Genomic DNA, 27,446 nt, shown 5'->3' on the forward strand with positions numbered 1-27,446 from the left:
ATATCGGGTATGACCCAATAGTTGGCATTCCTTGGGGGATTGTTCTTAAGACCGAACAGATCTACCCACTGGAGTACACATCGACATACTAGACAAGCAAGAGTCTTATCATTACGCATGTCTAGGGTGTCATGTTTGCACTACATGTTTTCAGTGCGACACTCAAGTTGAGTTTTTGATAATCTTCAACTCACAGAAGCTCATTTTTACAAGGAAGTATATATGCAGCAATCAATTGCGACAGCATGGCTTTCCATACGAGCTAGGCTTTACACGCATGTGTATCCTCATGCTCTTGTTCTCTCTCTCTATAGCACTACGAGTATTTATGGACGTAATGTTTTGTGAACTTCCTACCTTACCGCATGACCCTAAACGTGTTCTTGATTATCATGAGTTTTGTACACGTTATCGTATGTCAACAAGCCTTAATCAAGTGGAAAGACTGACCTGAAGAAGGTGCCACTTGGGAAAACATTAGTGTTCTTAAGAAGAAGTTCCCCACTTTTGTTTTTGAGGACAAAAACTCTTCTTAAGGGGGGATTAATGTCAGGACACCGGCAAGGCCGGACTAGACAAGGTAGGGCCGGGCTAGGCAGTGTGGAACGGGGAGTCCAACTAGGGCAAAGGGCCAGGGGCATGCCTATATAAAGGGTGGTTGGGTGGTGGACTCTCAGGCTCTAGCTTCCCTTGTCTTACAACTAAGCCTCACATGACCATAACCTTCTTAGTAAAGGGATCAAGAGTGGACTTCAAAAATAGAATCAATATTGAATGAGCCTCATCGATTTTTTGGTCGTCGCAAAAAAAATATCTCTACACACCTAGTTATATCAACATAATTAGCAATTTTGACACAATAGTTATTTCAAACGATGGATAGTTATACATTGTCCTCGTGCATTAAAGTAATGCTAAAATTAAATGGTAGTAAAATATGGTTATTAAAATATGCTCACCATTACACACTTATTCAAATGCTACTTTAAAGAAATGAATATGCATGCAATAGAAGAATAATATCATCCTCTTGTAAGTAATCTCGTCATAGAAAGAAAATCCATGCTTTCTCTTTACTTCTCTCTCTCTCTCTCTCTCTCTCTCTCTCGCACGCACACACACACACACACACACACACACACACACACACACACACACACACACAGATCTAGCTGACAATTCCTTGACTAACCTTTGGCTGACTGCTTCCCTCTGTGGTGATCTTGCTCTCGTTATCTGGACGGCAATGACTTTGTTAAACCTTGGCAACTCTCCTCAGAGATGGGGGTGCCCCCCCCCCCCCCCCCCCCCCCAACACACACACACACACACACACTTTTAAACATGACGGTTTGTTTATTATCTCGCTTTATCAAAATTGTTCTATAACCTTGGCTAGGCTTGCAACCATCTTTGCTATTTACTATCATGATAGGCTCAGGAACGGATACTGTTTCCCCTTCTCGTGCATGACTCGCTCTTGCTTTCTCCCATTGGGAAGAAAAAATATAAACAGCTAAGCCTTCCAAGGTGGTGATGCCTTGAAATTAGGGCCCATACTTAGAAGATGGGTAGCTGGCTTTTGCGGTGTATCCAGTCATACTGTTTTTTTGAGCACCACTTCAACATTAAAATCTTTCAGTCGATCATACTTACTTCGACTCGAGCATTTACTACTACCTACCCACTCACTATGTGCGTTTTGGTGCATGCATTATACACCTTAAAAATAGTATCATCCTCACTGGTAGTTCTCCTACTGCTTATATCTCGCCATCAGATCTCTGTGCACCTTACTTGCCTTGCATAGTAGGTTCACACACACACACACACACACACACACACACACACACACACACACACACACACACACACACACACACACACACACACTATCGTACGTACATAATGAGGTGCTTCATCTCCTTCGTGGAATGGATCTTGTAGGTCTCCCTCTCTCATCTCGTATAAGCTACCCTCGCAGGTTTGGACCTACTTCATTGCCCTCTGCTCCTTCCCTCGCATGTGCGTGGCTATCACAGCGTGCTACATGCACCCACACCCACACACACACACACACACACACACACACACACACACACACACACACACACACACACACACACACACACACACACACACACACACACACACACACACACACACACTCACACTCGGACCTTATCATGGATGTGCGCGCGTGCACACACACACACACACACACACACACACACACACACACACACACACACACACACACACACACACACACACACACACACACACATTTTGAATCCAGCTTGGGAAACGGGCCTCGTACTAGGCATGCAGGACATATCATTCTTATACCCATACCTGCGTTCGTGTTCATCGGCATCTGCAACTCAAAAGCTAACAGTGACTCCTTGGGCTGATCGTGACTATACATCTCATTACTATCCAATCGACTGCTCTATCGACGACAACAATGGTACAGGTAGGTGCCGTTGCACCTACTTAGTCAAACTTGGTTAAATTTGAGCTTTAAAAACTGCGTTTAAGATTCGGTTTCATAGCTAATCTAGTTGTAATTTATAATGGATACTGAAATTGGTGAACCCTCTACTGGAAATGGTTTTAAAATATTGTTATTTAATACAATTGTGTAAGTATGGTTCAATTATGAGGGGATTTTTGTACTTAAACACACACACACACACACATCCCCAAACAATCCTTCTCTCTCTATCACTCACTCATTGATATCATTCTAAGTATATGCACAATCATATGATAGATTGAACACAAAAATATGTGAAGGTGGTGACATGTTTGAAGAGTGCTTTGATGAGGATTCAAGTGATGCGAGTAGTGAAAGTATTGATGAAGACTATGAATCTTTCCACAAAGAAGCTAATGTTGTTGTTGAAGGAGGGCCAATTGATGATAATGTGGTAAGTGTATTTGTTAATTCATATTTTCCATAGATATGTTTCCTTTGAGGAGGTAAGAGCGGCATACCCACAACATTGGAGTCTTTGCAAACCTATTTGGTATGCTAGATCTGAAGAAATGGTGCAAAATGAAGGATGAGCTTCATGTTGGAGCTGTCACACAACACATATATAGATTTTGGCAAATTCTACTTGCTCTTTAAAATGTAGAAAACATTTTTTTCTCTACTTTTAAACAAAAGTACGTTGCCAACTTGGAGTATATTTTGCGTACTGAGGTCAATAAATTTTAACCTCATATATTGGAAAGAGCTATTTATTTACCTCGTGATGCTGAAGCTGTAAAAGATAAAGATACAACTTCAAAAGGGAAACCGATCAAAAACATTTATTTTCTCTTCCACCACAACATAAAAATCCTACTACGCCTCAACCAAGGACCAACAGAACCAATGGACACCAATGGAGGCAACATAACAATCAATATCGACCACAATTAAGCAATTCTAATTAAAATGGGTTTGGACACAAACGAAGGTAAATAACAATGGTTCAAGTAATGCTTTTAAACCCTCATCTTTTCCTTTCTTGAACTCACAAAACAAAGTTCCACATAGTCATAATAACAAAAATAAGAATAATGAAAAAGTCGATGTGAAAAACATTGTTTGCTACACTTGTGACAAGAGAGGACATATAGCTAACAAGTGTCCTAAAAGCAAGTCAACACCTTCCTCACACTTTCTTGAAGGGATTAAAGAAGATAATGACCATCAAGTGCACAACATGGAGATGGATGCCAACATTGCCAACACTTTTGAAGATAGCAATCAAGAACCTGAAGGTAACTCAGACTACCAAGACTTACATAGATACTCCTACTTCTCAACTACAGAGTCTTTTACATATGCAAGTTAAAATTAGCGATGATGCTTTTAAATTATTACATGATGATGGGAGCACACATAATTTCATTTCTACATGTGTTGCACATAAGTTGAAATTGAATGTAACTCCCATGAATTATAAAGTAAAAGCAGCTTTCCAAGGAACCAAAATAAGCTGTGTGTATATGGTAAAAGATTTACAATACCAGCTAGGAGACTTTGTTGAACAGTGAGATTTCTTAGTAGCACCATTGCAAGATAAAAATTTGATTTTGGGTATGCCTTGGAGATATCATTTTAATCCAAAGATTGAATATGATGAACATATACTCAGTCACACTTAATGAAAATTCTTTCACATTTTAAGCTAACCAAAAGCTAGAATTTGAACCTCATCACGCTCAAGCTAAAAGGTTAGCTCAAAAAGATAAAAAATATTTTTTTGATTCTAATCAATAAAATTGAAACATGAAGACCAATTGTCTCCTTCTCAAGAAATTTTTTTGATGAAATATATATATTTTTGCTGATTATCTAACTTTAGAATCACCTCCTTTTAGATTGAAAGACGACACACTCGAGTTGATTTGAGGTAGTGCGCTACGTTGTTGAGCACCATATCATCAAAATAAACTTGACCAAAGAGAAATACAACATCAAATTAAGGAATTAGTAAATGGTGGTTTAATTAAGCGAAGTAGTTCACATTTTGCTGCACCAATTCTCTTAGTCAAAAAGAAAAATTGTACTTATTGTTTTGTGCAATGACTATAAGCACTTAATAAAATCATGATAAAGAATCGTTTTTCTATACCTTGTATTGATGTGATAAGTTAATGGGTGCATCCACTTTTAGTAAGATAGAAATTAAATCTGGATGTCATCAAGTTCGTATAATGGAAAGTGATGTTGATAAAACTATATTTCGAACACAATTTAATCATTATGAATTTTTGGTAATACCTTTTGCTTTAACAAATACACTTGCTATATTTTCACACATGATGAATCGCATATTTTTAAAGCATCAAGATTGTGTTGTGATTTTCTTTGATAGCATTTTGGTTTTTAATAAGAATGAAAAAATCCACTATGCACAGTTGGATTTGGTTTTTAAATTGTTGCATGAAAACCAACTTTATTTGAATTATGAAAAAAACCGATTCTTCAAACCGAGATTGAATATTTAGGTCACATTGTCTCTTGCAAAGGAATTTGTGTGGATCATAAGAAGATTTAATGCATTAAGAAATGGCCCAGACCTCAATCTATTCATGAGATTCATTCTTTTCTTGGTTTGTATAGTTATTATAAAGAACTCATCCAAATTTTTTCATACTTAACTTTACCACTCACAAACCTTTTGAAAAAGAGCATAATTTTTACTTGGAATTACCAACATCGAAAAACTTTTGAGAAACTCAAATATACACTCACACATGCCTCTATCTTACAAATTCTTAATTTCAAAAGGCCCTTCACTACAAGAGGTTGTGTGCTCTTATGACGCTGTTAGCGACGGAAATACACTGGGTTTTTATAACCCCCGACGTCGCTAAAACCGTCGCTAATAGTGTCGCTATGAGAGCGTCGCTATATGCGTCGCTATGACCGTCGCTACGAGCGTCGCTATATAGCGACGCTTATAGCGACGATTACACAGAAGTCTATAGCGACGTTCCAGAGCCATAAATAGCGACGGTTATAGCGACGCCCGAGAGAATTTTTTTTTGGTGACAGGGCATTGAATGCCCTGCCACCCATCAACCATATTGTACTTGATTCACTTTTTAAAAAAAGTGCAAGGGTAGATAATAGACCCAAAATAGTCACCCACAAGACGCATTGTTTGCAAAATTGACAAGCGTAAAATTGACAATTGTACACATCATAGGCAAAATGAATTGATTGGCAAATGTAATAATGACAATTGTACAACATCATAGGCATAAAGAATTGATTGGCAAAATGAACTGCGGTGACAAATGTAATAATATACATGGTTCAAAAAGACGTATAAAATCCGTCTCATGATACATAAGCTATGAGAAACCCTAAACTAATGCTATCTAGCTACGGCTAAACTGACGTCGTCTAGTCAGACGTCTCATCGCGTCCAAGCGGCGTATCTATCGGATTCTGCAAAAAAAGACAATAAGACAGCTTTCAGTAAGTATAAACATATAACGACATTTATAAAACAATACAAAAAATAGAAAAGAGTAAACCCTAATACTAACCATGCCGCCGCGAGAACTGAGAATGTCCATCAGGGCGTTTAAGCCCTTCCTGCCTGCGTACTCGCGCTCGTACGGTGTGGGATCACGTCCTGTCATCGACCACTGTCAAAACATACAAAGATTTCATTATGAATTAAAAAACTCATAAACCCTAAACTATCGAACATAAAGAGCAATGCGAAAACACTTACAAAATCGGCCTCAAATGATGCCCATCCACCGCTCCCCAAGTGGTGCGAGCTCCCTGCCTCTACTCGCGCTCTGGCTGCATCCTTTTGTTGCTTCCACTTGTAGGGATTCTCGCGCGCTGCTTTTTTCACATTCTTCCAATCTTCTTTGGCCAACCAATCTGGCCTGTTCCACCCATGCTTGATTGCTTTTTGCACTTCGGAACGCTTGTGTTTGCAGTATTCGCGCATTCGAATCTTCATCAGGTCTTCATTGAAGCGCCGATCCCGTGTTGGAACGGGAAACTCATCATGAAGTATGCTGATGACTCTAATTTTTAAATCACTTGGTACTTCACTCCATTTGTTTACTATGTAGTGTCTAAACAGCTGAGAGCAAAGACCACGCATGCGCGAGATCACCTTCTTGCCGTCATCATCCATGATGATGCCGCCGCTGAAGTCGACGGAGTAAGGCAAGCCCTCTGGCCGGTGACGCGTGAACCTGGGTGTCCCGGTAGGGGTCTCTAGCGGCGTGTCGATGGGGGTACGGATGTCAGGTGTCTCCACCGGCGTCTGGGCCCCGAAGCGAGGAGTGTCGAGTGGGGTGGCTCCTGGCGGAGTAGGTAGAGGTGTGTAGCTACTAGGAACAGTCAGCCGCGCAAAACCTGGCGTGGATGGCGATGCTGTGGCTGGTGTGGGGGCGGGCAAAGAAGGGGAGGGTAAAGAGACTCGTCGAACACGAGGCGGTGTGGAGGCATTGGCGGCGGAATCCCCACAACAACCGCCACCACCACCACTCGAGCGCCTGTGTCTAGACGAGTGTGAAGATCGTGTCGTCGACGCCGAAGCTTCGGAGCGCGCCGAATGCTCCGAAAGAGAGGGAGATGCGGATGGAGTAGGAACGCGCGATGATGCGCCAGAGCGATGACGCTCCACGTACCACTGTCTCTGCTGCAGTGACAAAGAAGAAAGAAACTCCTCATCATCCATGCTTGCATTAAACACACGAATATTTAAACTTAATATTGAATGAATAGAGTAGACAATGACGCAAAGACCATTAAATACAATGACGCAATGATGCATATAAATACAATGACGCAATGAATTGAGTGATAGAAGAGGCAAGTCGAAAACTCAGAATTTTCAATCAAAAGATGTGAGCGCGAGTAGAAAAGAGCTTTATACACCATGGAAGGTACTTAGAGAGCCAGAGCTTTTATAACACGGAGCAAAATTGTTCAAATACAATATTTGTGGCTTTAAGAGATCTCTCTCTCATCCTCGGTCCGCAAAGATCGAATGGTCTCTTTTACTTTGCGTTCTTAGGCTCCTGTGAAAATCCATGGTGCTTTAGGGAGTTTTATCGATCCATCAGACGCTGTTTGCGGCCAATATTGCTCCATACGATCCACATTTCTAAGGTCAACTCTGGCTCCCAAAGTATCTTTCTTGCCGGTCAGATGGTCCCATAGTAGATTACGCACATTCTTGAATATGTGCATTGGATCGAGCAAGTGATTGATCATGAGTCGGGGCCGGTATGGTAACTCGTACCATAGAGATAGTCTCTTCATCCCTGGAGGCAATCCTTCATCGCACATCTCCTTCTGCTCTAACCATGCTTGTGCAGATATCCTTGGTGGCTCTCTTCCCAAAAAGCGGTCGCGTAACACATGATTCTCTGGAAGATACGCTTGATGACCTTCGTAGATTTGCTTCTTCAGTGAGGGCGCCCTACGTGCATTCAGTCTAGGTCCACATGTGACACATGCTCTGTATCCGCTTGTTTGAAGCCCTGCATGTATACACATGATAATAGATCAACTATGGGAAAAAACAAGATTTACAGTGTCTGAGTGAGGAGTGTCAATAGATCACCTGAGCATTCTGTTAGCCCGGGATAGTCATGCATGGTCCACATTAGAATGCCTCTGATCAAAGCATTCCGTCGTCCTGTGTGTCGGCTCATATCCACCACCTCTATGCCAATCCACAATTGTTGTAGCTCTTCCAATAGTGGACGAAGATACACATCCATATTCTCCACTTTATATCGCCCTGGCACAATCAAGCTTAGCCATAGGTGCCCCTTCTTCGTAGTCAACCACAGGGGAATGTTGTAGTTGACGATGACAACGGTCCATACACTGTAAGATGTTGATCTTTGACCAAATGGATTTACGCCATCCATAGCAAGGCCTAAGCGCAAATTTCGAGCTTCCCTAGCAAAATCCGACCATGTTCCATCTATATGTTTCCAGGCTGCGCAATATGCAGGAATTCGTAGCACACCATCCGAAGATTTATTCTCCTCATGCCATGATGCTACGGCGGCCATGGACTTACATTCGAAGAAATGCTTGATGCGAGGATGCAGAGAAAAATGTCGCAAAACCTTTTGTGGAATTTTTGTCCCGTGGAGATCTACTCGATATCTTTCGGAATCACATTTCGGACACTTCTCCATGTCTATGTATTCCCCTCTGAAAAGAATGCAGTCATTAGAACAAGCGTGGATAGAATTGTAATCCATACCCAAGTTTCGTAGAATCTTTCTTGCTTCATCTCGGGAATCTGGCATCACATTGTCAGCTGGTAGTATGTGCTCTTTAAGCAATCTACACAACATAAAAATACGATACAGTCGTGTAAAAATCTATCAGATCATTATACATTTAGAGTTTTATTAAAGTAAACTAATTGTTATAGATCACCTGAAAAGCGCTGTGAAGCTAGTGTCACTCCATCCAAACTTTGCCTGCATGTTGAGAAGAACCAGGAGTGCTTTCAATCTAGACATACGTGCTCCATTATACAATGGCGTATCGGCTTCACTTTTCATATCATCATAGATAAGCCTTTCTGAATCCATGATCGTCTCGATCATTTCATCAATCTTGGGCTCAAACATTGCCTCGTTGGGAATGTGCTCTGCATGATCATCCCCCGAGCTGTCAGAGGCTAAATCTTGTGGCCTCACATATGCTGCTTGACCAAAGCGCCTGCGAACACGTCTATTGGGTTGCAAGATTGCTGCTTGTTGGCCAGCGTCAGAGTCCGACGAGTTATAATTGGCAACAACTCGATCTATAATAGATGGATCGAACTCGCCAAATTCGCAAACGTGCTGCAAAGAAACACGTCTTGTCCGTCGCACAGCTTGCTTGCATTGATTACAAGGACATAAGACCCTCGTTGAGAGATAGGTGTTTCGGTTGGACGGTCCCACATCCTCGTCACTACGCATAATGAGGATAAAAATCTTATAACTTGGACAACAAATTTAATATTCTATTGGCATTCTTCGTCTTATCTCTCTCTCTCTCTCTCTCTCTCTCTCTCTCTCTCTCTACCTCACATTCTCTAGTCATGTCCAATCCCCGCACACCTCGGTCTAGAGGTGCACGGAGATCAGAACCACCGGGTTATAATCTCGTCTTTATTGGTCAATACCTATATTTGTGGGTACAAGAAATCTACAGACCCACGTCTACATGATACTGCATGTAGGGGACAAAACCCCTTTGCCTCTTCTCTAGCTGTAGCACTTCACAACATCTTAACATCTTTTCACAGTAGATCTTTTCACTGTTCGTCTAACTCTAAACCCTAAACCGTAAGTAATTCTTGCGTGGACTCGATCTAACGTAAATAAGCGTAATCTAAATAAACGTAAATCTAACTAAAAATAAACCTAAATCTAATTTAACGTAAGTCTACATCTAATCTAATCTTTAACGTCTTTTGGGATAGTTTCCTACGACGTTAAAACTCTCTTCTTCTTGTGTGTGTGTGTGTGTGTGTGTGTGTGTGTGGGTAAACCTAAATAAACCTAATTCTAATCTAATATAACATAAATCTAAATCTAACGTAAATTATGTTATATTAAAAACAAAGAACTAAACTAACAGGGATTATAAGAACCTTAAAACTGATTTAACACATAATTTTTCATATAACTCGGCAAGAGTTGGCATTCTCATCACTAAAGATGTGAGAGTTAACTTCTGGCGGTGACGCTGCCTCATCTCCATCCACATCTGACGACAGCAATTGGCCCTTTGGACCGTTCTTGCTCTTGTTACTAACTTTGAAGTTGCTGTTGAATGACTAGAGGTTGTCTAGATGGTCATTGTCGGGGATGTAGTGACTCTTGCCGCCCTGAAGATCCACCTTCTTCCCTAACTTCTGAAGACATTTCACTAGTACTTTTGGATCGACGGAGCCCACCATGAGTGAAGGCAGCAATACCCTATATTCCATTGAGGGCTTTCTTCACCCGCTTCATGCAGGCATCGCAGTCTATGGAGACCTAAATCTAATCTAATATAATGTAAATCTAAATCTAGCGTAAATAAACGTAAATCTAACTAAAAATAAACCTAAATCTAATCTAATTTAACTTAAATAAACCTAAATCTAATTTAACGTAAGTCTACATCTAACCTAATCTTTAACGTCTTTTAGGATAGTTTCCTACGACGTTATAACTCTCTTCTTCTTGTGTGTGTGCGCGTGTGTGGGTGTGTGTGCCAATAAAAAGAGATAAATGGTATAACCTTTCTATCACCCATGCCAAGTATGATAGATTGGTTATGCCATTTCCCTCTTGAATAATAGGTCTTGAGTTCAACTCCTCGTCGGCTAGATCTTTAGGTCTTTTAATTTTACTTAGTTTCCTACGACGTTAAATTAGTTTCTCTCTCTTTCTCTCTCAATGTGTGTGCGTTTTTTTTGTTTATGCATGTTTTCTCTCTCTCTTTTCCTCTCTCAATGTGTGCGTTTTTTGTTTATGCATGTTCTCTCTCTCTTTTCCTCTCTCAATGTGTGCGTTTTTTGTTTATGCATGCTCTCTCTCTCTTTTCCTCTCTCAAGGTGTGTGTGCATTCTTTGTTTATGTATGTGTGTGTGCGTTTTTGTTTATGTTTGTACTCTTTCTCTCTCTCTCTCTCTCTCTCTCTCTCTCTCTCTCTCAAAAACACTATGTGTGTCCGTGTGTGTGTGTGTGAGAGAGAGAGAGAGAGAGAGAGAGGGAGAGAGAAAGAGAGGAAGGGAACATGAGAGTGAGGAGAGGGAAGGAGCATACCTGGCTCTCCTTCCTCTCCTCGTGTGTGTGTGTGTGTGTGTGTGTGTGGAGAAGAAAGAGAGAGAGAGAGAGAGGGAGAGCGTTACCTGCTCCTTGCTTGAGGGCGCCGAAAAACTCAGATCTGAGATCTGAGTTTTTGGGCGCTCTCTGTTATTTTTTTTAGCCCAGCCGGCGTCGCTATGAGCGTCGCAAATTTACTTGTAAATTTGCGACGCTCATAGCGACGCCGGGAATTTTTTTTTGAGCGTCGCTGTGTGAGCGTCGCTAATATGAATAGCCTCTTGTAGTGCTTTCTTTTGGAGCGTCGCTATGAGCGTCGCAAATTTACTTGTAAATTTGCGACGCTCATAGCGATGCCGGGATTTTTTTTTTGAGCGTCGCTGTGTGAGCGCCGTCGCTAATATGAATAGACTCTTGTAGTGCTTTCTTTTGGTTATTACAGCTGATGCTAGCTAGTGGATGTGATATTGGTGTTGTATTAATGCAAGGTAATATCCCATTACATATTAAAGTAGAAAGTTGAAACCCAATGAGCTCAATTATAGCAGTGAGCACTTATGAAAAATAATTGCTAGCTATTGTGGATGCTTTAAAATTGTGGAAACATCACTTAATGGGGTATGATTTCTATATTAAAACCGATCAACAAAACATTCATCATTTGCTTTCACAACCAAATACCTCTAATTGTTATATAAAGTGGACATCATTTATTCAAAGTTTTCATCCACTCATTCAATATCAACCAGGGAATGAAATAAGGTTGTAGATGTACTAAGTTGCATGCCATCGATTAATAGCAGTTCTGTTGTGTCTACTAAAACTTTTTTTTAAATGGTTGATACTTATACTCGTGACTTTGGCTTTGTTGGTATTTATGCTTACTTTTGTAACCATACATCTTGTATTCATGCACAATTCTGGTTTCATGATGGGTATTTATTCTTTGAAAAGAGATTGTGCATAATCCTTGCATTTTGTCAACTTGGCCTTAAAGAGTATCATGGACCACCTTATATAGGCCATCGTGGGATTGCCACAACTATTCACATAGTATAATCTCAGTTCTTTGAAAAACGATTGTGCGTAATCCTTGCATTTCGTCAACTTGTCCTTAAAGAATATCATGGATCCCCTTATATAGGCCATCGTGGATTGCCACAACTATTCACATGGTATAATCTCAGTTTTATTGGCCTTCCTTCGAAAAGATGTTGCTACATATGTTGCACAATGTTTTGCTGTCAACGAATCAAGCGTCATCATGATAAGAGATATGGTTTATGATGCCTTTACTTATCGCTAACTCTCCTTGGCAACACATTTCGATGGATTTTATTACTGGAACGCCAGTCACTCGTGCACAAAACATACACTCACGAGAGACCAGGAACTTGAGACACATACATTCACTTGCTTCAATTTGCATACAATAACACTCCTCATTCATCCATGAAAAAATCACCATTTCAAATTGTATCTGGGTACTCATTGCCTACTGCTTTATCCCGCATTTCTCATGAAGTACCACATGCTGATAAAATTGCTCAACAATACACCAAAATCTTGGAGCAAGCAAAACAAGAAATTCACAAAGCACAACCGTCATACATCAAGCAAATAAAAAGAGACAACCCATGGAATTCAAAAAGGGAGATTCGGTGATGCTATGCATTGAAAAGAGACATCTTAAGAGCAAAGAGACCAATCCTCTTGTCAAGCTAGCACCATGATATTATGGTTTTTTTAAAATTAAAATTAATTCTTTCTATTAGCTCTCCTTGAATCTTGAATTCATAAGACATTTTACGTAAGCCTTCTTCATCCTTTCAAAGGTTCTCTACCATCACTCTCTATAAAAAAAAGGGGATGTGTGAAGAGGGTTTTGAATACCCTTGAGCACATGTGCTATAGAAAATCTCTTGGTGAAACCCTAGGGCACGTGCTTTGAGGACAGATGCAAATGTCACTTTATTAAGAGAAATGCTCTCATGTTGTATTCGTTTGAAACATCCAAAACCACTATGGCCCTTTGGTGTAGGTTGTTAACTCCGTGGAATAACGCTGCATGTGTGCTATGTGAAAAGTCCAAATGCAATCATGTTCTAAAAAATTGCATATACTCAGTTAACCACTATTTGAATAGCCAACATATGCATGCTACTATACATTCATATGTTGCATAGGCCCAATCATGCAAAAATGGCAAGCATGCAATTGATTGTACCAAACCATGATAATATGGCCCATATGCATAAAGTCTAGCCCCACTCAACCCATGCTCCTAAGGGAATTTGAATTCAAGGGTCTAGACACCTTGTCATTTGTTTCTGGAGCTAAGCTACTCAAATGGGGGAGGTAGACCTCTTAAATAAAAATTATTATTTGTGTAGGCTCTTGACGTAAAAACAATGGAAATCTCCAAATAGTCGTCATCCCTAGAGATAATGTTGTTAAGAACTTTAGCATGTGTTGGAATCGGGAGGTCTTTGAGTAATTTATGTCCAATAGAGACACGAGGGAGACACTTGCTTGCTCGACCCCATCTTTTCTTTTCACAATGCTATCCTTTGCTATTTATGCATTGATGCTTTTGTGCTCATGTTGTTGACGTCATGATGTGCATTCAAAAATAGCTTCCTAGGTTTTAAGTAATAAATCTGATTTTAGATCATCCTTCCCTTTTCCAAGTGAACTTTTGTGAGACTGTCGTATAATTCAAGAACGGATAATCAAGTTGACCACTTACATAGGTACCCTAGCTCGCATTTTTGTAAAGCAAACACATTGATATTATCCACATAGCAAGCAATGATTTAATAGTAACTACATATCCAACTACATCAAGTAAAAATAGCGTTTAGAAAACATAGTAAATGCACAACTTTATCGTACATTACCATATATAATAATGATAAGAGCATCCATGTAAGGCACAACATAGAAGAGAGAGAGGTTGTTGGAGCAAAGAGGAAGAATGTATACTATCATGACTATGCAAGTATTGTGAGAATGAAGGTAGAGTACTATTGCAGCTAAGATAAAACATACCTTGTTATAAAGTTTCTTCTTTGAATGATGAAAAATGCATCATCTTTATGCTTTAATGGATAATTCTAGACCTTATGGGATGCACTGTTTATGAAGGTAAAAAAGTAAGCAACAACACCTAGGGACTTAATAAGAAGAAGACACAGACATAAAAATACACCAATTTCTCAAGCTTCTTCTTGCCTTGTGAGCTACAATGAGTCAATGCATGCATACCATGAGCTTTCCATGAGGTTACCATACGTTCAGATTAATCAAGCAAGAATATCTAGTGCTTATGGACTAATAATGGTGGAGAATATGCCTCTAATGAATTTAAACATTTTTGTGATATGATTGACACTAAGAAAGATCTTACTGATCCTCATGTAACTACTTAACATGGAAATGCTAAGAGAATGGATTGCCAAAGAATTCATGGTGTGTTCTCTTGTGTTTTGCTATATAGTTTTTGGGTTGCAGCTATGACATTGCAGTTTATATAATTGCATAAATAATCAATGAAGGCACTAGATGGTGGCTTTCTAGAAAATCCAAAGCGAACATAAACCTGCATATGATTAGTTCTTGAGAGCCTTTGGTTGAGCTAGAGAAAAATGCAGATATGGTGGAAGATGCCCAAGACATTGCCCAAAAACAATAAAAAAAATGTTGAACCAAAGTCATAAAAGAGACTCCAATATTACTTGGATAAAAGAAATTTGAGACAAGGTATCGCTTCTAGATTTCTCTCGCATAACATTATCAAGAGCTCTAATGTCACCTTTGATGAGACAAAAATGCACAAAATCTCTTATAAAGAGTTCAAGATGAGGAAGTTACTTTGTAGGATGTTGTGCCACTTTCTTTTATAATTTTTGAGGATAGGTTGTCCATGCACTAGAGGGTCAAGAATGTGTGCAACGTGATGCTTTTAGTAGCTTTCATCATGCACAAAGCTGTGGCACTTGTCAAGTAATTGAGGAGGTTAACTTGAATTTCTAGGTTGCTTGAATGGAGTGTTGATCTTACGCTCTATAATGTTGATTGTAGAGAGTCCTCTCGCTATGATGAAGCTATGTTGGGGTATGACAACTTAAGTGGGAGAGTGCTAGGAAATAAAAAATGGATTCTTTTGTTGAGGAATATAACTTGGAACTTAGCATCTTTGGAATAAGGGAAGAATACTTTACCATGTAATTGGGTCTACAAGTTGAAGATCGCATCAAGTGATGGTAAGCATAAGTATAAGTCTATATCTTTTACCAAAGGTTTTAAAAATAGCATGAAATAGATTTTGACAAGGTCTTTTTTGTCAATTTTGTCAAAATGTTTAGTATGCAAATTATTTCTTGCTTTAATTCTTTTTTAGTCAAATCACAAATGAAGATTTTGTCTTGTATTCTTAATACATAAATCTTCACATTTTTGGAATTTTCATTGATATCACCATTAGACTCACTATTTTTATCCTTTTTTGTAGATACTTGTATTAGAATGATTTCATAACCCTCTTTGTCACAAAATTTTGTAGACATCATTCACCAACACACACATGTGTCCATCATTGCCAAAATGTGAGTCCATTCAAAGGGCTCAATGAGATGTTTAGGGAATGGCTCAGATAAGTATGCTTCATCTGATATACCCCTTTTCAAGATACAATATTTTCTCTATAGATTTCACTCTTCGGATGCTCCACAAATCCAAAGATGTGTTTTAGCATTTAACCATAAGGTAGTTGTGTATCATTATTAGTAGACAGGAAGTCAAACTCCTATATTGGTTTATAGACACATCCTTATGACTGATCAACCAAGTTGCTGCATTTGTTCAATCCTATCGAGACTTGTGGCAAAGAATAAACATGATGATGCGAAGTTTGATGATCTTGTCTCTATATTAATTCAAGAGGCCCAACATAATAAAAAAGGGTTAAGTAAAGTGTTATTGAACATGATTTGTGGTGGCTGCGTAGCAAAATATAAATGCCATTGTTTCTACCTCTAATGCTTCTTAAAGAAGTAGGCCTACCCCAAAAATTGCTTCTTCTTCAAACAAAAATGTCTTAAACAAAAATGTCTTAAAAGTAAGGCTAAAAGGACTCACACAAAAGAGAAAAATGTAGCCATTGAAGATGCTTCTTCAAATGTAGACTTTGACAAATGTTATGCAGGATGCAGAATGGGCTTTTAGTGCACAATGCCAATATGACCCATTTGTTCGTGATGCATGTATTATAGGATTTATTTATCATATGTTGTTCTTTGACACTGGTGCAATCAAGCACATTATGTCTCATCGTGATTTGATCACTTCTATTGAGATTTTCTATTATGAAAATACTATCATGCATGTGTGCTAAAAACGCCTCTTATCTAGTTAAGGGAGTTGGAAAGATTGTAGTCGAGGGACTTGGAAAGATTGTGTATACTAGTACATGTGGAAGTTCTTTCATACTTGTTGATCCTTTTGATCGATATACATGTACCTATAAAATTTGGTTTGTAGTCAAGTTTGTGAATGATATATGTATTTGCATGATTTCAATTTTGGTGATATTATTGTGGCATCTAGCACTTTGTTTCGTGGGTTATATAAGGTCAATGCTTACAAAGAAATGTTTGGAAGAGTTTATAATATGTGATGCTTTGTATTCAAAGGATGTTTTAACTTGGCATGCATATTTTGTTCATTTAAATTTTGCAAGTTTGCTTCATTTGTAGAAATCTCATATTGTTGCTTTAATGCCCCCTCTTGACATACCATTGAGAGATGTATGCAAAGGCTATATTTTGGACAAAATGTAGAATTATAAGTTTTCAATGGTTTCGTGTAAGCTACTCACATATTGCAACTTGTCCATAATGATGTTTGTGGTGAGATGCATACTCCGTCTTTTGGGAGTCATTTTTACTTTGTGATTAGTGATGATTATCGTAAACATGCATAGGTATATCCGCTTAATGCAAAGCACAAAGTGTTTATACGCTTCAAGCATTCTTTGATTATAGCTAAAAATGTATTAGTAGTACAACGGACACCCTCCGCTTTGATTGAGGGGGGAGTATATGTCTAAAAAGCACAATGCATTTTTGGCAGGTCATGGAGAAAACACCAACGCGAGTGCCCCAACCCCACCCCATAAAAAAAAATAAACAAATCGCATTGTTGGAAGAAAAAACATATCACTTATGGAGATGACAGAACGTACAATAAAAAACCAAGCTTTATCACATGCATTTTGGCTTGAGGCTATCATGTGTGATGGATATGTACAAAATAAGTGTCTAGGTAAAGCATTTACATCATATGAGACTTGGCATGACAAGAAGCTATCTATTCATCACTTGTGTGTTTTTAATTGTTTAGCTTATGCTTTAGCCTTTGATGCTTGAACCACATGGAAATAAATTGGATGATAAGTTTGTGAAATGTAATTTTCTTGGATATAGTATGAAAAGCAAAGATTGTAGGTTGCATCATTTGAGAACAATGCATACCTTGATTAGTCACATGTGTTTTTGTGGAAGATGCACCTCAATCTTTGTTAGCATGTACCAAAGACACAGATGTGAGCTCACAAAATGCATATGATGCGTTTGCTTAATTGTGGAAGGGGAGGGTGAACATAACTCCTAATGAGGCATGTGTAAAACGAGTGTAAAACATACACATGTTTTAAGTGAACCAATCATCCAATTTTTGATGCAGATGTATAAGGTGTAATTGATTAGGATAGGACTAAAATTGACAAAGTTAAAGGTATGCCAAAATGGTGGTGCAGACTTTGTGTGAAAGTATATAGGTGCACCTTTATCTAGTCTACTTCTTCACGCACTTAGTATCACTACTTTGTCTAGCCTACTTCTTCACGCTCTTAGTATGCCTCGTTGTGCTTTGGTTGTCTGCAGTATGCACGATGAGGAAGAATCTTTATCATTTGATGAAGCACAAATTTAGATAAAATGGTTGGCTCCAATGTACTCTAAGTATGATGTTGTTACAAAAGTATGGAATCGTACCAGAGACAAGAGTGTTTAAGTAATTTCAGTCTTTTAGCATTTCCTAAGAGACACATCAGTTCTTGCCAAACATCCTCAATGTTTTGGGGGTTATATTATTTTTAAGATGCCACACGTTTTCCTCCTAGAGTCCTTGAAGTTTGTAACTATCTTTCTTGGAGGGGCCCAACGTTAGTGCACACTTATATTATTGGTATATAAATTACATATATACTTCAATATGTATATACCTCCATTCATTGTAGTGTTTGTAGATATATCCAATCATGGATCAAGAGCAGTGTTAGAAAAAAACCCAGGGTCCTGTGTACTTTAATTGGATGAAATCCTAAAATCCCGGTTAGATTTTGAGATTGCCTTGAAGAAAACCGGGAAATTTTCACAAGTTTTAATGTAATTACCAGCAAAAGCTTCAAATTTTGACCTGAAAACCGGGAGAGTTTCAAGTTTGCCCTTATTTTCTTTGGTTAGGGAAAATGTTTTTTTCTAGCCCTGAGATTCAAGAGCTGGTTCTTTTGCAATCATTGTGCGGGAAATTGGTGTGGATTAATTAGCTATGGTCTATATGATCATGAGTAGGTTAGCTCTGAGATCATTTTAGCTATTAAGATTGTTAATCTATATAATAAGTTTTACACTTTGTGACTTTACACTTTGAGATTGTTAATCTATATTGTAAGTTTTACACTTTGTGATTTTTCTATTCTAAAAGCTACATCAATCTACAACCATGAGTAGAGCAAAATTATGCAACTCTGACTTTAGCCCACCCTCACAAAGCCAAATGCACAATTGTACCTATATCCTACCCTCACATAGCATCGTGCACTTGCTCCAAACCCCCTCCTCCTACACCACACCGCCTACCCACTATACTTGCCTCCATGTGAAATCCACATCAGGGGTTGGAGTATCCTCACCTTAGCTCCTTCCACTCGCCTTGGACCCACATCATGTCTCTATGTCAACCCGCAATCCCTTTCCCTCACCAACTAAAGCAACTTGCCCTCCCTCACCCAAAGTCCCTCACCCACATTGCTCCTAGGTACTCCTTACTATTGACCTGCCTGTTGGGTTTCCATGCCCAAGAGGTGTCTAACTCGTGGGAACACTGTTTACGCATGCAAGAAGGCTCAATTAGAGTTGAGTTTTACATGGCAAGGAAAAGCTATATATGTAAGGTTATTTTTACACAAACATCAATCAACAATAGCGTGATTTTTACTTGCTGCTATGTCGAGTCTCTCTCTCTCTCTCTCTCTCTCTCTCTCTCTCTCTCTCTCTTTTCTCTGCTGCACCTGCTCCTAGCTATGGAATGCATTCGGTACCACCCCCCATAGTCTCTCAACACTTGGTATCAGAGCCTCGAGGGCTTGTGCTTGAGACGCTTTGCGGGAGCAACCACTTACAGAGGGAGGAAGCAGCGCACCGACCTGTAGCAAACCAAGAAAAAAAGCCATCAACCAGTTCGCCCTGGCTTGAGCAGAACTTCTCGACACTATAGCTCCTGCAAATTCCGCCTTTTAGGCCTATTGCACAACAATTCTCCATCGTCGTTGACTGTCTGCTCGCTGTTTGTGTGTTTTATGCATTAGAATTCATACCTGTCCGCCCATTATTCTCTTGAATGCCCCCCATGCAAGCGGTGCTTCTCACCTTCAAAGCCAACATGTGGGTTGTGTGGAACATCAAGACATTGAACCACCATCTTGGGGGCAGGAGGCACAAAGCTATGGCTAAAGGAAAATCAGCCAAGTCAAGTGAGACGTCGGTTGATGGCAAACCTAACCCTGCTGCGAATAAACATGCGGACAAGAAGCGTGCAAGTGATACAAAACCAGAAACTTTACAAAATGCCAAGCGCCAGAAGACCTTGACAGTGGCTGTAGCAAATGGTGCTCCTACAAACACACCCAATAAGAAGGAGAAGTCCAACAAGGTGCCAGTGGTTAAAGAAGGACAGCAAAAGGGAAAATCCACAATCAAGACTCATCTGAAAAGACAGCTAGTGCAAGCTATTTCAATTATTTTCTTCAAGCACCCGGCATATCAACAGATGCAACACATGGAGATCTGCTTCGAGATTGCGGTACAAAATTTCACAAAGTATTTTTGCCCGTTTAGTGTCATAAATTTGTCCTCTTTTGTTTATTGTCAAAGCCATCATACAATTTTCATTCAAAGCCGTATTTTAGCCTATAAATTGTCAAATATTGCCATAATAAAAAAATAAAAAAATCATACGGGGTATACACATTGCCATCCATAAACGGTAAGACCTCCCCATTTTTTCTCAGTTCTCAGCCTGTTTTTACCACTTCTTATGAGGTTACTACTTACACCTAAACCCAAGGTTTGGCAGTGAACCAAAAACTCCATCTATTGGTAGATAAATTTTTGACCTACACCCTATCTGTTCGGGGGGGGGGGGGGGGTTCTATTATCATAGCACCAGGTTATGGTTGTGAGAGAACCTAAAACTCACAGTTGACGAGTATACCAAAAACTCGAGGTATCATGAGAGGGTCTATCTAGTTTGGGCTTGGGGGGGGATTGTTGGGTTTCCAAGCCCAAGAGGTGTCTAACTCGTGGGAACACTGTTTATCGCATGCAGGCAAGCTCAATTAGAGTTGAGTTTTGCATGGCAAGGAAAAGCTATATATGTAAAGTTATTTTTACACAAACATCAATCAACAATAGCGTGATTTTTACTTGCTGCTGTGTCGAGTCTCTCTCTCTCTCTCTCTCTCTCTAACTCTCTTTCTCATTTCTGTGCTACACCTGCTCCTAGCTATGGAATGCATCCAGTACCACCCCCCATAGTCTGTCAACACTGCCATCACTTGCCTTTTAAAAGTTTTACTTGTGTTTGCTCCCTTGACCAAAATGTCTTGTTCGACATTTGCTCGCTTGCCTAATGTCCCTTGACCAAAATGTCTTGTTCGACATTTGCTCGCTTGCCTAATGTATGCTGCCCAACATTTTTTAGTCAAACTACAGGGTCTTAATTCTTTCGAATACTCTCAAAAATACAATTTTCTTTAAACTTTGTAAACGTAAAGCTTTCTCCCACAAAGAGTGATTTCAACAAATCCTACCATAAGGCATGGGATGGAAGCACCATTTTATGGAAACTTAGTGTCCTTCAAGCCTTGTTCACATAATTAATTAATTTTATTAATTAATTAGGCGAGCAGATTCTGTCTCACACTTTGGAGAAAGTAAGGCCTCCCCCTTTGGTGCAGTTTGTGCGCGGAGCTACTCGCTCCCTTCAGTCAGGATGAAAAGACCCTGCCCACGAGGCACCATCTCCGCATGCCTAGTCGCCTCTACTGCCCCTTGATTCCATCTATGCTTCTGCTTTCCCCTGACTCCTTCTGCGATCACACACATTCTCCTGTCGCTCGACTGCCCTGCAGATAGAGAGAGAAACTTCCTGTTGCTCAAACCCTAGACCAACAGTAGCTCTCTATTTTCCGCATGTCAAATCTTGATGCCTCCAATAGCTTCACCTGCAACCGAGAGGAACACAACGCTGTGCGTATGATATATATATATATATATATATATATATATATATATATATATATAGAGAGAGAGAGAGAGAGAGAGAGAGAGAGAGAGAGAGAGAGATCTGCCTGGCCTCGCTTCATTCTCAACCCGTGCACTTCGCCTGCGTTCCGCCGCCATGCCTCTCGCTCAACTGCTGGCTCCTCTCTGATCCGGGTTTCCTCAGCTGTCTGTCTCGCGAACTACAAAAAATCGCCTTTCTCTCCACACGTCATCTCTCTCTCTCTCTCTCTCTCTCTCTCTCCACACATGCCATGCTCACCGTTTTTCTTCCTCGAAGGCATGCCGGCATCTCCAGAGATTCGTGTTAAAACTAATGGGTTTAAAATTAGAGGGACATATTTGGTGGACTCAAGAAATTTCCTTGAGTGGGTTTTTAGCATACATGTATTATGGTGTGCTTGTAAGTTTTAGTGCGGTTGTGCTCAAAGACCCATCCTCCAACACCACACATATGGCACAATTTCACACCTTACTTCACAAGAAGATTTAGAAATTTTGTAGGAAAATGCAGTCTTTTCGAGTGTTTTTCATATAATGAATAACATCATGAGCTTATGCTCGGGAGGCACCGCATACATGGCTAGGTACGATTGGGGACAAGGGACCACCGGCCCCTCCACCGGGTCGGCGGTCCCCTACTCCCAATCATACCTAGCTAGGTATGCAATGCCTCCCTCACAGAAGCTCATGATGTTGAGGGAAGTCACAATGTGGGAATTATTGTGAGAATTTGTCCAAAACTTCTTATGCTTGTTGGATGCGATAAGGGGACAATGGTACACAAGCATGCATAGAACCGTGTAATTTTTTTTAAGTTTTTGAAGCAAAGTGCTTTTAGTCTGCTTAAGTTATGGTTTGTTTGGAGGAGAGAGATCAAGGGCATCTTCCATTAGGCTTTGATTCAAGACCAAGAAGCATGACAGGGGGCATCTGCACTAGGGTATTTTTCAAGTGCCTCAACATCATGAGCTTCTGTGAGGGAGGCGCTGCAGACCTAACTAGGTACGATTGGGGGCAAGGGACCACCGGCCCCGTGGGAGGGCGCCGATGGTCCCTTGCCCCCAATCGTACCTAGTTAGGTATGCGGTGCCTCTCGAGCAGAAGCTCATGATGTTATTCACTGTATGAAAAACACTGGAAAAGACTCCATTTTCCTACACGAGAAAATTTCTAAATCTTCTTGTGGAGACACCTTACAATTTATGCTCACTCGATTTTGGACTATGAAAGTCCATGACTCATCATATGGGGTTACTTTTACTACGTTAGAATTTCTCTACCGGCCGTGTGTGTCTGGGCATGTTTGTCCACCTTTCAAGTGTGGTAGATTGGTTATCCTGTTTCCTCTTTTCCCCAAGTGAGTAACAGGTCTTGAGTTCAAGACTCTTCCGTCATCTAAGTTAAAATTTCTTCTCTCTCTCTCTCTCTCTCTCTCTCTCTCTCTCTCTAGTAGAAGTTTATGTCGGACATCAAAGAGCAATGGAGCGGACTACATATATTTGATTGAAGTCCGGATTTGAAAATTGGTAGAAGGAGCGAAAAAACGATCCGCCAGGCGCAGAAATGCACCAGCCCCATTGCATGGAGCGCCCTCTTTCAGCGCCTTCTCCCGCTGATCGTCATCACCATCCGCCCTTTCCTTTCTCTCTCCCGTTTGCAACGCCATCCATGGCGCCCAGCACAGTGCCCTTGCACCCTACCCACGCCAATGTTTTTCTCCATTTCTCTGTTTCCAATTCTGTCTGGCTCGCAGGCGCCTACACTGGTGGTGCTCATCAAGATGCACCGGTACTCACCAATTCCACCATCAGCTTTGAACCAAGTTCGTCCATGGCCCCTTCTACTTTCTTCTTCTCTTCTGCCCCAGCAGCAGGTAGCTGCTGCCCGCAGAGCATAACTGCTCCTTCAAGTAACGATCTACTCCAAAAGTTACATCCTCACAATTTCCAGTCAGTTGGGGAGGTCTCGGAGAGCATCACATCAGCGCCAGCTTCATCTGGCCTTGCCTCGACTGACTCCAAGGCCGCTGCATCGACCAGAGTTCGCCTGCGCATACTTAATCCCCAGAAGATGCATCGATCATCTAAACCAGCTGATCAAGCCTCTCAACAATGCTCGTCCATCAGTGTCGATTGTGCGCCATTAGAGGCTCCCTTTGGTTTCGGTCTCCCCATGGGATCGTGGCAGTAAGTCTTCGAATTCCATGTTGCATCAGAAATCATGATGTATTGCATGCAACGAATTGCCTGAGCTGGTGCTAACGTTTTAAAATTAGTATTTGCAAAGTTTCGTTCTCGCTGGATGTAGTCAGCTGTTTAATGAAAATCGGTGCTGAAATGCGAAGACTTTTATTGCAAATACTGCTCATCGCTCAATGCAGCTTTCACAGCTTCACGCAGAGAAATTTCTCTTAAATGCAAAATATGAACTTCATCTTCTAACCATATATAGCTGATGCTGCTCAATCACGGTCGATCACCACAAACGACCGTCTAATTGAGGATGCCCTTCTTTTGCAGCGGGATTAAAAAATCCCGGTCAAAGAGGCGCAGGTTTTGCACATGGGGGCCTGAATCAGCGTCCAGCTCCCGACCGGAGCCCGCCGTGCAAAAATGCAGCAGCTGGTGCAGCAACGAAGTCAATACAGTCCAAAAGTCAAGCCCAAATAGCATAGACGCGGCAAGCTGCTCGGTTGCAGAGGTTTCAACCGAACAAATAGGATCGGTCATGAGGAGTAGTGAGTCAGGCGAGTCAGATCTTGATTGGACGGACAGAATCAGCTGGCATAGGAGGGAGTTAACCAGCAAGTTGGACCAATTGGCCTTTATTGCTTGCGAGGTAATCTTAAGTTGGACCAATTGGCCTTTATTGCTTGCGAGGTAATCTTAAGTGTAGTATTATATTCTCGACAAATTCTTGTACTCGCTGCTTTCGTGCAGTCTGTTTTGGATCCTTTTTCAAGTCCTAAAGTTTAGAAACTGCTTTGTGTGCGACCCTCCCTTGCGTGCGACCCTCCCGTTCGCATTATTCATTGATATGTCCTCAGGCAATAGATCTAGACAAGGTGATATAAGAAACAGGTTCCAGAAATCCTACGCAGATTGAATGCATTGATGGAGGTCTGCCACATTCTATTGAAGCAGAAAAGCTTAGCACCTGCGAAGAATTTTTGCGTGTATCATCTTATCTGAATATCTCTGGGCGTAGGCCAGGTTGATCTCTTCTGTTGAGACTACTGAATGAGTTGATCTCTTCTGTTGGAATGAATAAACAGCTGAAGGCCAAAAGGCGGCGATCGCCAAGAAAGCAGATTCGGCGCCATCACTACACAACAGAAACCTTTTCGCCGCTCACGTTAATTGATTCTTACTGGAGACAAAACAGTACTAATTATTTGTCTGCCAAGCAAGCTGCCGAAAACTTCCACAATGGCAGCGCCCTGAACTTAGCCAAAGCAAAAGATGCGCCATTCAGTTGCTACATAAGACGATCACCATTGCAGAGTTTCAAGGGCGTCAAAACTGGAGCTGTCCCCGCCCCGCCTGCCTTTTACACGGCGGATCGAGCTGCTAAATGTGCATCCACACGGAGGGTTATAAGGAAAGCAAAAACTATCGGAAGGCAGACAAGGGTGCAGCGTTGTGCCAAGCAAGTGCTGGACTTTGTAGGAAAAGATACTGTTCGAGAGAAGCTCATCCGCCATGCTTTAGGGAACAATCCAGATACGAGCAAAGCCTTGAGGCTGTGAGTGTTTAATCATTGAGAATATGATGCGTGGAGAATAAAGCTTGTGTGTGTGTGTGTGTGTGCGCGCGCGCGTGCTTCTTATGAAACCACTGTTGACATCCCCACAGACTGCTAGATCAGCGAAAGCTTGGAAGAATTGGGGGAGGCGGGAGAAGAGATCCGTACAAATACAAGGTACTTAATTTGTCATAAATCTCTAGGGAAGTACATCAAGCATAGTGGCACTAGATTGTAAGCACACCTTTCTGGCACAAGCTTAATAAAGATCGGAGAAAGTTTCCAGCAGGTAATTACTTCCCTGTCGCATCAAATGATCTCTGCTGATAACTCTTAATTCTGATTGTTTGATGCAGCTGACTCCAGATGGTCTCCATGAGCTTTCTGAGAAGACACAAAATTCCAACATGCCGCAACTTAGCAGCGCTGCATCAACGACGTCTGCAGGAGAGGAACTTAGTGTGGACAACAATATACGGACTTGCATGAGTGCAATATTGTACAAGAGCCTGATCCGTGATGGGTCATAATCTGGCACAATGAGCTAACACTAGTGACTAGCCTTTGGTTTATTAGCCTGCAGGGCTAATCACATTCAGTAGTTATGTAAACACGTTCGCAGTACATCAATTGATCTAGATACAGCATAATCACTGCGGGTGCAAGGGATCATAATTATAAACATTGCTGCTGAGGCAGTACCATCGACTCGCATAAAGGATCCAAATTCAGTGGCAACATTTAATGAACCGCCTTAACTGTGATATACTGCTCAAAGGCTCTTCTTGTTTGTTCCATATTCTCTGTCTGCTTATATTCTTAATAGGCATTTTAGTACCAGCAGCACTTATGGCCATCTCTTATATGCTTCTTACAAGATTATATGCGTCAGGCATTTGATGGGATTCATGGCGCAGAACTGGGCCGATTAGTCTTGGGAATAAGCTAATTTCTCTAACGATTGCAAGGAGAGAGAACATCATGAGGCATGTGCTAATTAGCCTCACATAGGCGTCAAAAAATCTTCTCTCTCTCTCTCTCTCTCTCATATATGGTATTGTTTTAACATATAATTACTGCATACACATATGGTTATGGTTTCTCATTGAGTTCATTATTTGTATTGCAATCGTTTCGAAGATAGATCGATCATAGATCATATTTGATCAAAGCCATGTGCATATCACAAGAAGATTTAGAAATTTTCTCCTGTAGAAAAACGGAGTCTTTCTCAATGTTTTTCATGCAATGCATAACATCATGAGCTTCTGCTCGAGAGGCACCGCATACCTAGCTAGGTATGCAACGCCTCCCTCACAAAAGCTCATGATGTTTAGATAAGTCACAGTGTTGGAAATATTGTGAGAATTTGTCCAAAACTTCTTGTGATATATAACTAGGCTATTCTACTACTCTAAGGCTCCAAGGTATGTCACTATTTGACCAAGAATGAGTGGCTAATCAAAACTATGCGCTTCAAGGGAAAGTAATCATTATGTACTCTCACTTTGAAATTAGTTCTTGACAAAACAAAAACTGTAAAGTAAGGTGATTTATGAGATTTAAGGGAGAGGAAGAGTTTATAATAATTAGTAGGGTTGGGTGTAATTTTGCTTGGGTCCATACATTAAGTTGGCTTTTAAACTAAAGCGGCTATTTCTTACATTCTAGCCTATCCTATTCCTCTTTCTTTTCTCGGTTATAAAAAAAAAAAAAGAAAAAAAAAAAAGAAAAGAAAGAAGAGGAGCCGGGGTG

The 27,446-nt window shown here is 40.6% G+C and overlaps 1 protein-coding gene across 1 annotated transcript; it reads left to right on the forward strand.

Annotated features, from left to right (window-relative positions):
• Positions 1 to 20,010: 20,010 nt before the first annotated feature.
• On the forward strand, positions 20,011 to 26,552 carry LOC147459803 (uncharacterized). The gene is made up of 6 exons (XM_086511633.1): positions 20,011 to 20,463; positions 23,478 to 24,133; positions 24,467 to 24,785; positions 25,222 to 25,691; positions 25,802 to 25,868; positions 26,048 to 26,552. Exons 1-6 carry the CDS (start codon positions 20,011 to 20,013, stop codon positions 26,219 to 26,221), a joined length of 2,139 nt encoding a protein of 712 aa, XP_086367759.1. The 3' UTR covers positions 26,222 to 26,552.
• Positions 26,553 to 27,446: the final 894 nt, after the last annotated feature.

The sequence above is a fragment of the Adiantum capillus-veneris genome, chromosome 4 (assembly GCF_014529385.1).
Source record: "Adiantum capillus-veneris isolate H3 chromosome 4, ASM1452938v2, whole genome shotgun sequence".
In the NCBI taxonomy this organism is placed as follows: Eukaryota; Viridiplantae; Streptophyta; class Polypodiopsida; order Polypodiales; family Pteridaceae; genus Adiantum; species Adiantum capillus-veneris.

Excerpts from the sequence above, each read along its gene's own strand:
- LOC147459803 (XM_086511633.1), top strand. The coding sequence starts at position 20,011 with ATGCAAGCGGTGCTTCTCACCTTCAAAGCCAACATGTGGGTTGTGTGG. Across the intron at positions 24,134-24,466 it reads CTCCCCATGGGATCGTGGCA|CGGGATTAAAAAATCCCGGT; the intron begins GTAAGTCTTCGA and ends CTTCTTTTGCAG. Across the intron at positions 25,692-25,801 it reads ACGAGCAAAGCCTTGAGGCT|ACTGCTAGATCAGCGAAAGC; the intron begins GTGAGTGTTTAA and ends ACATCCCCACAG.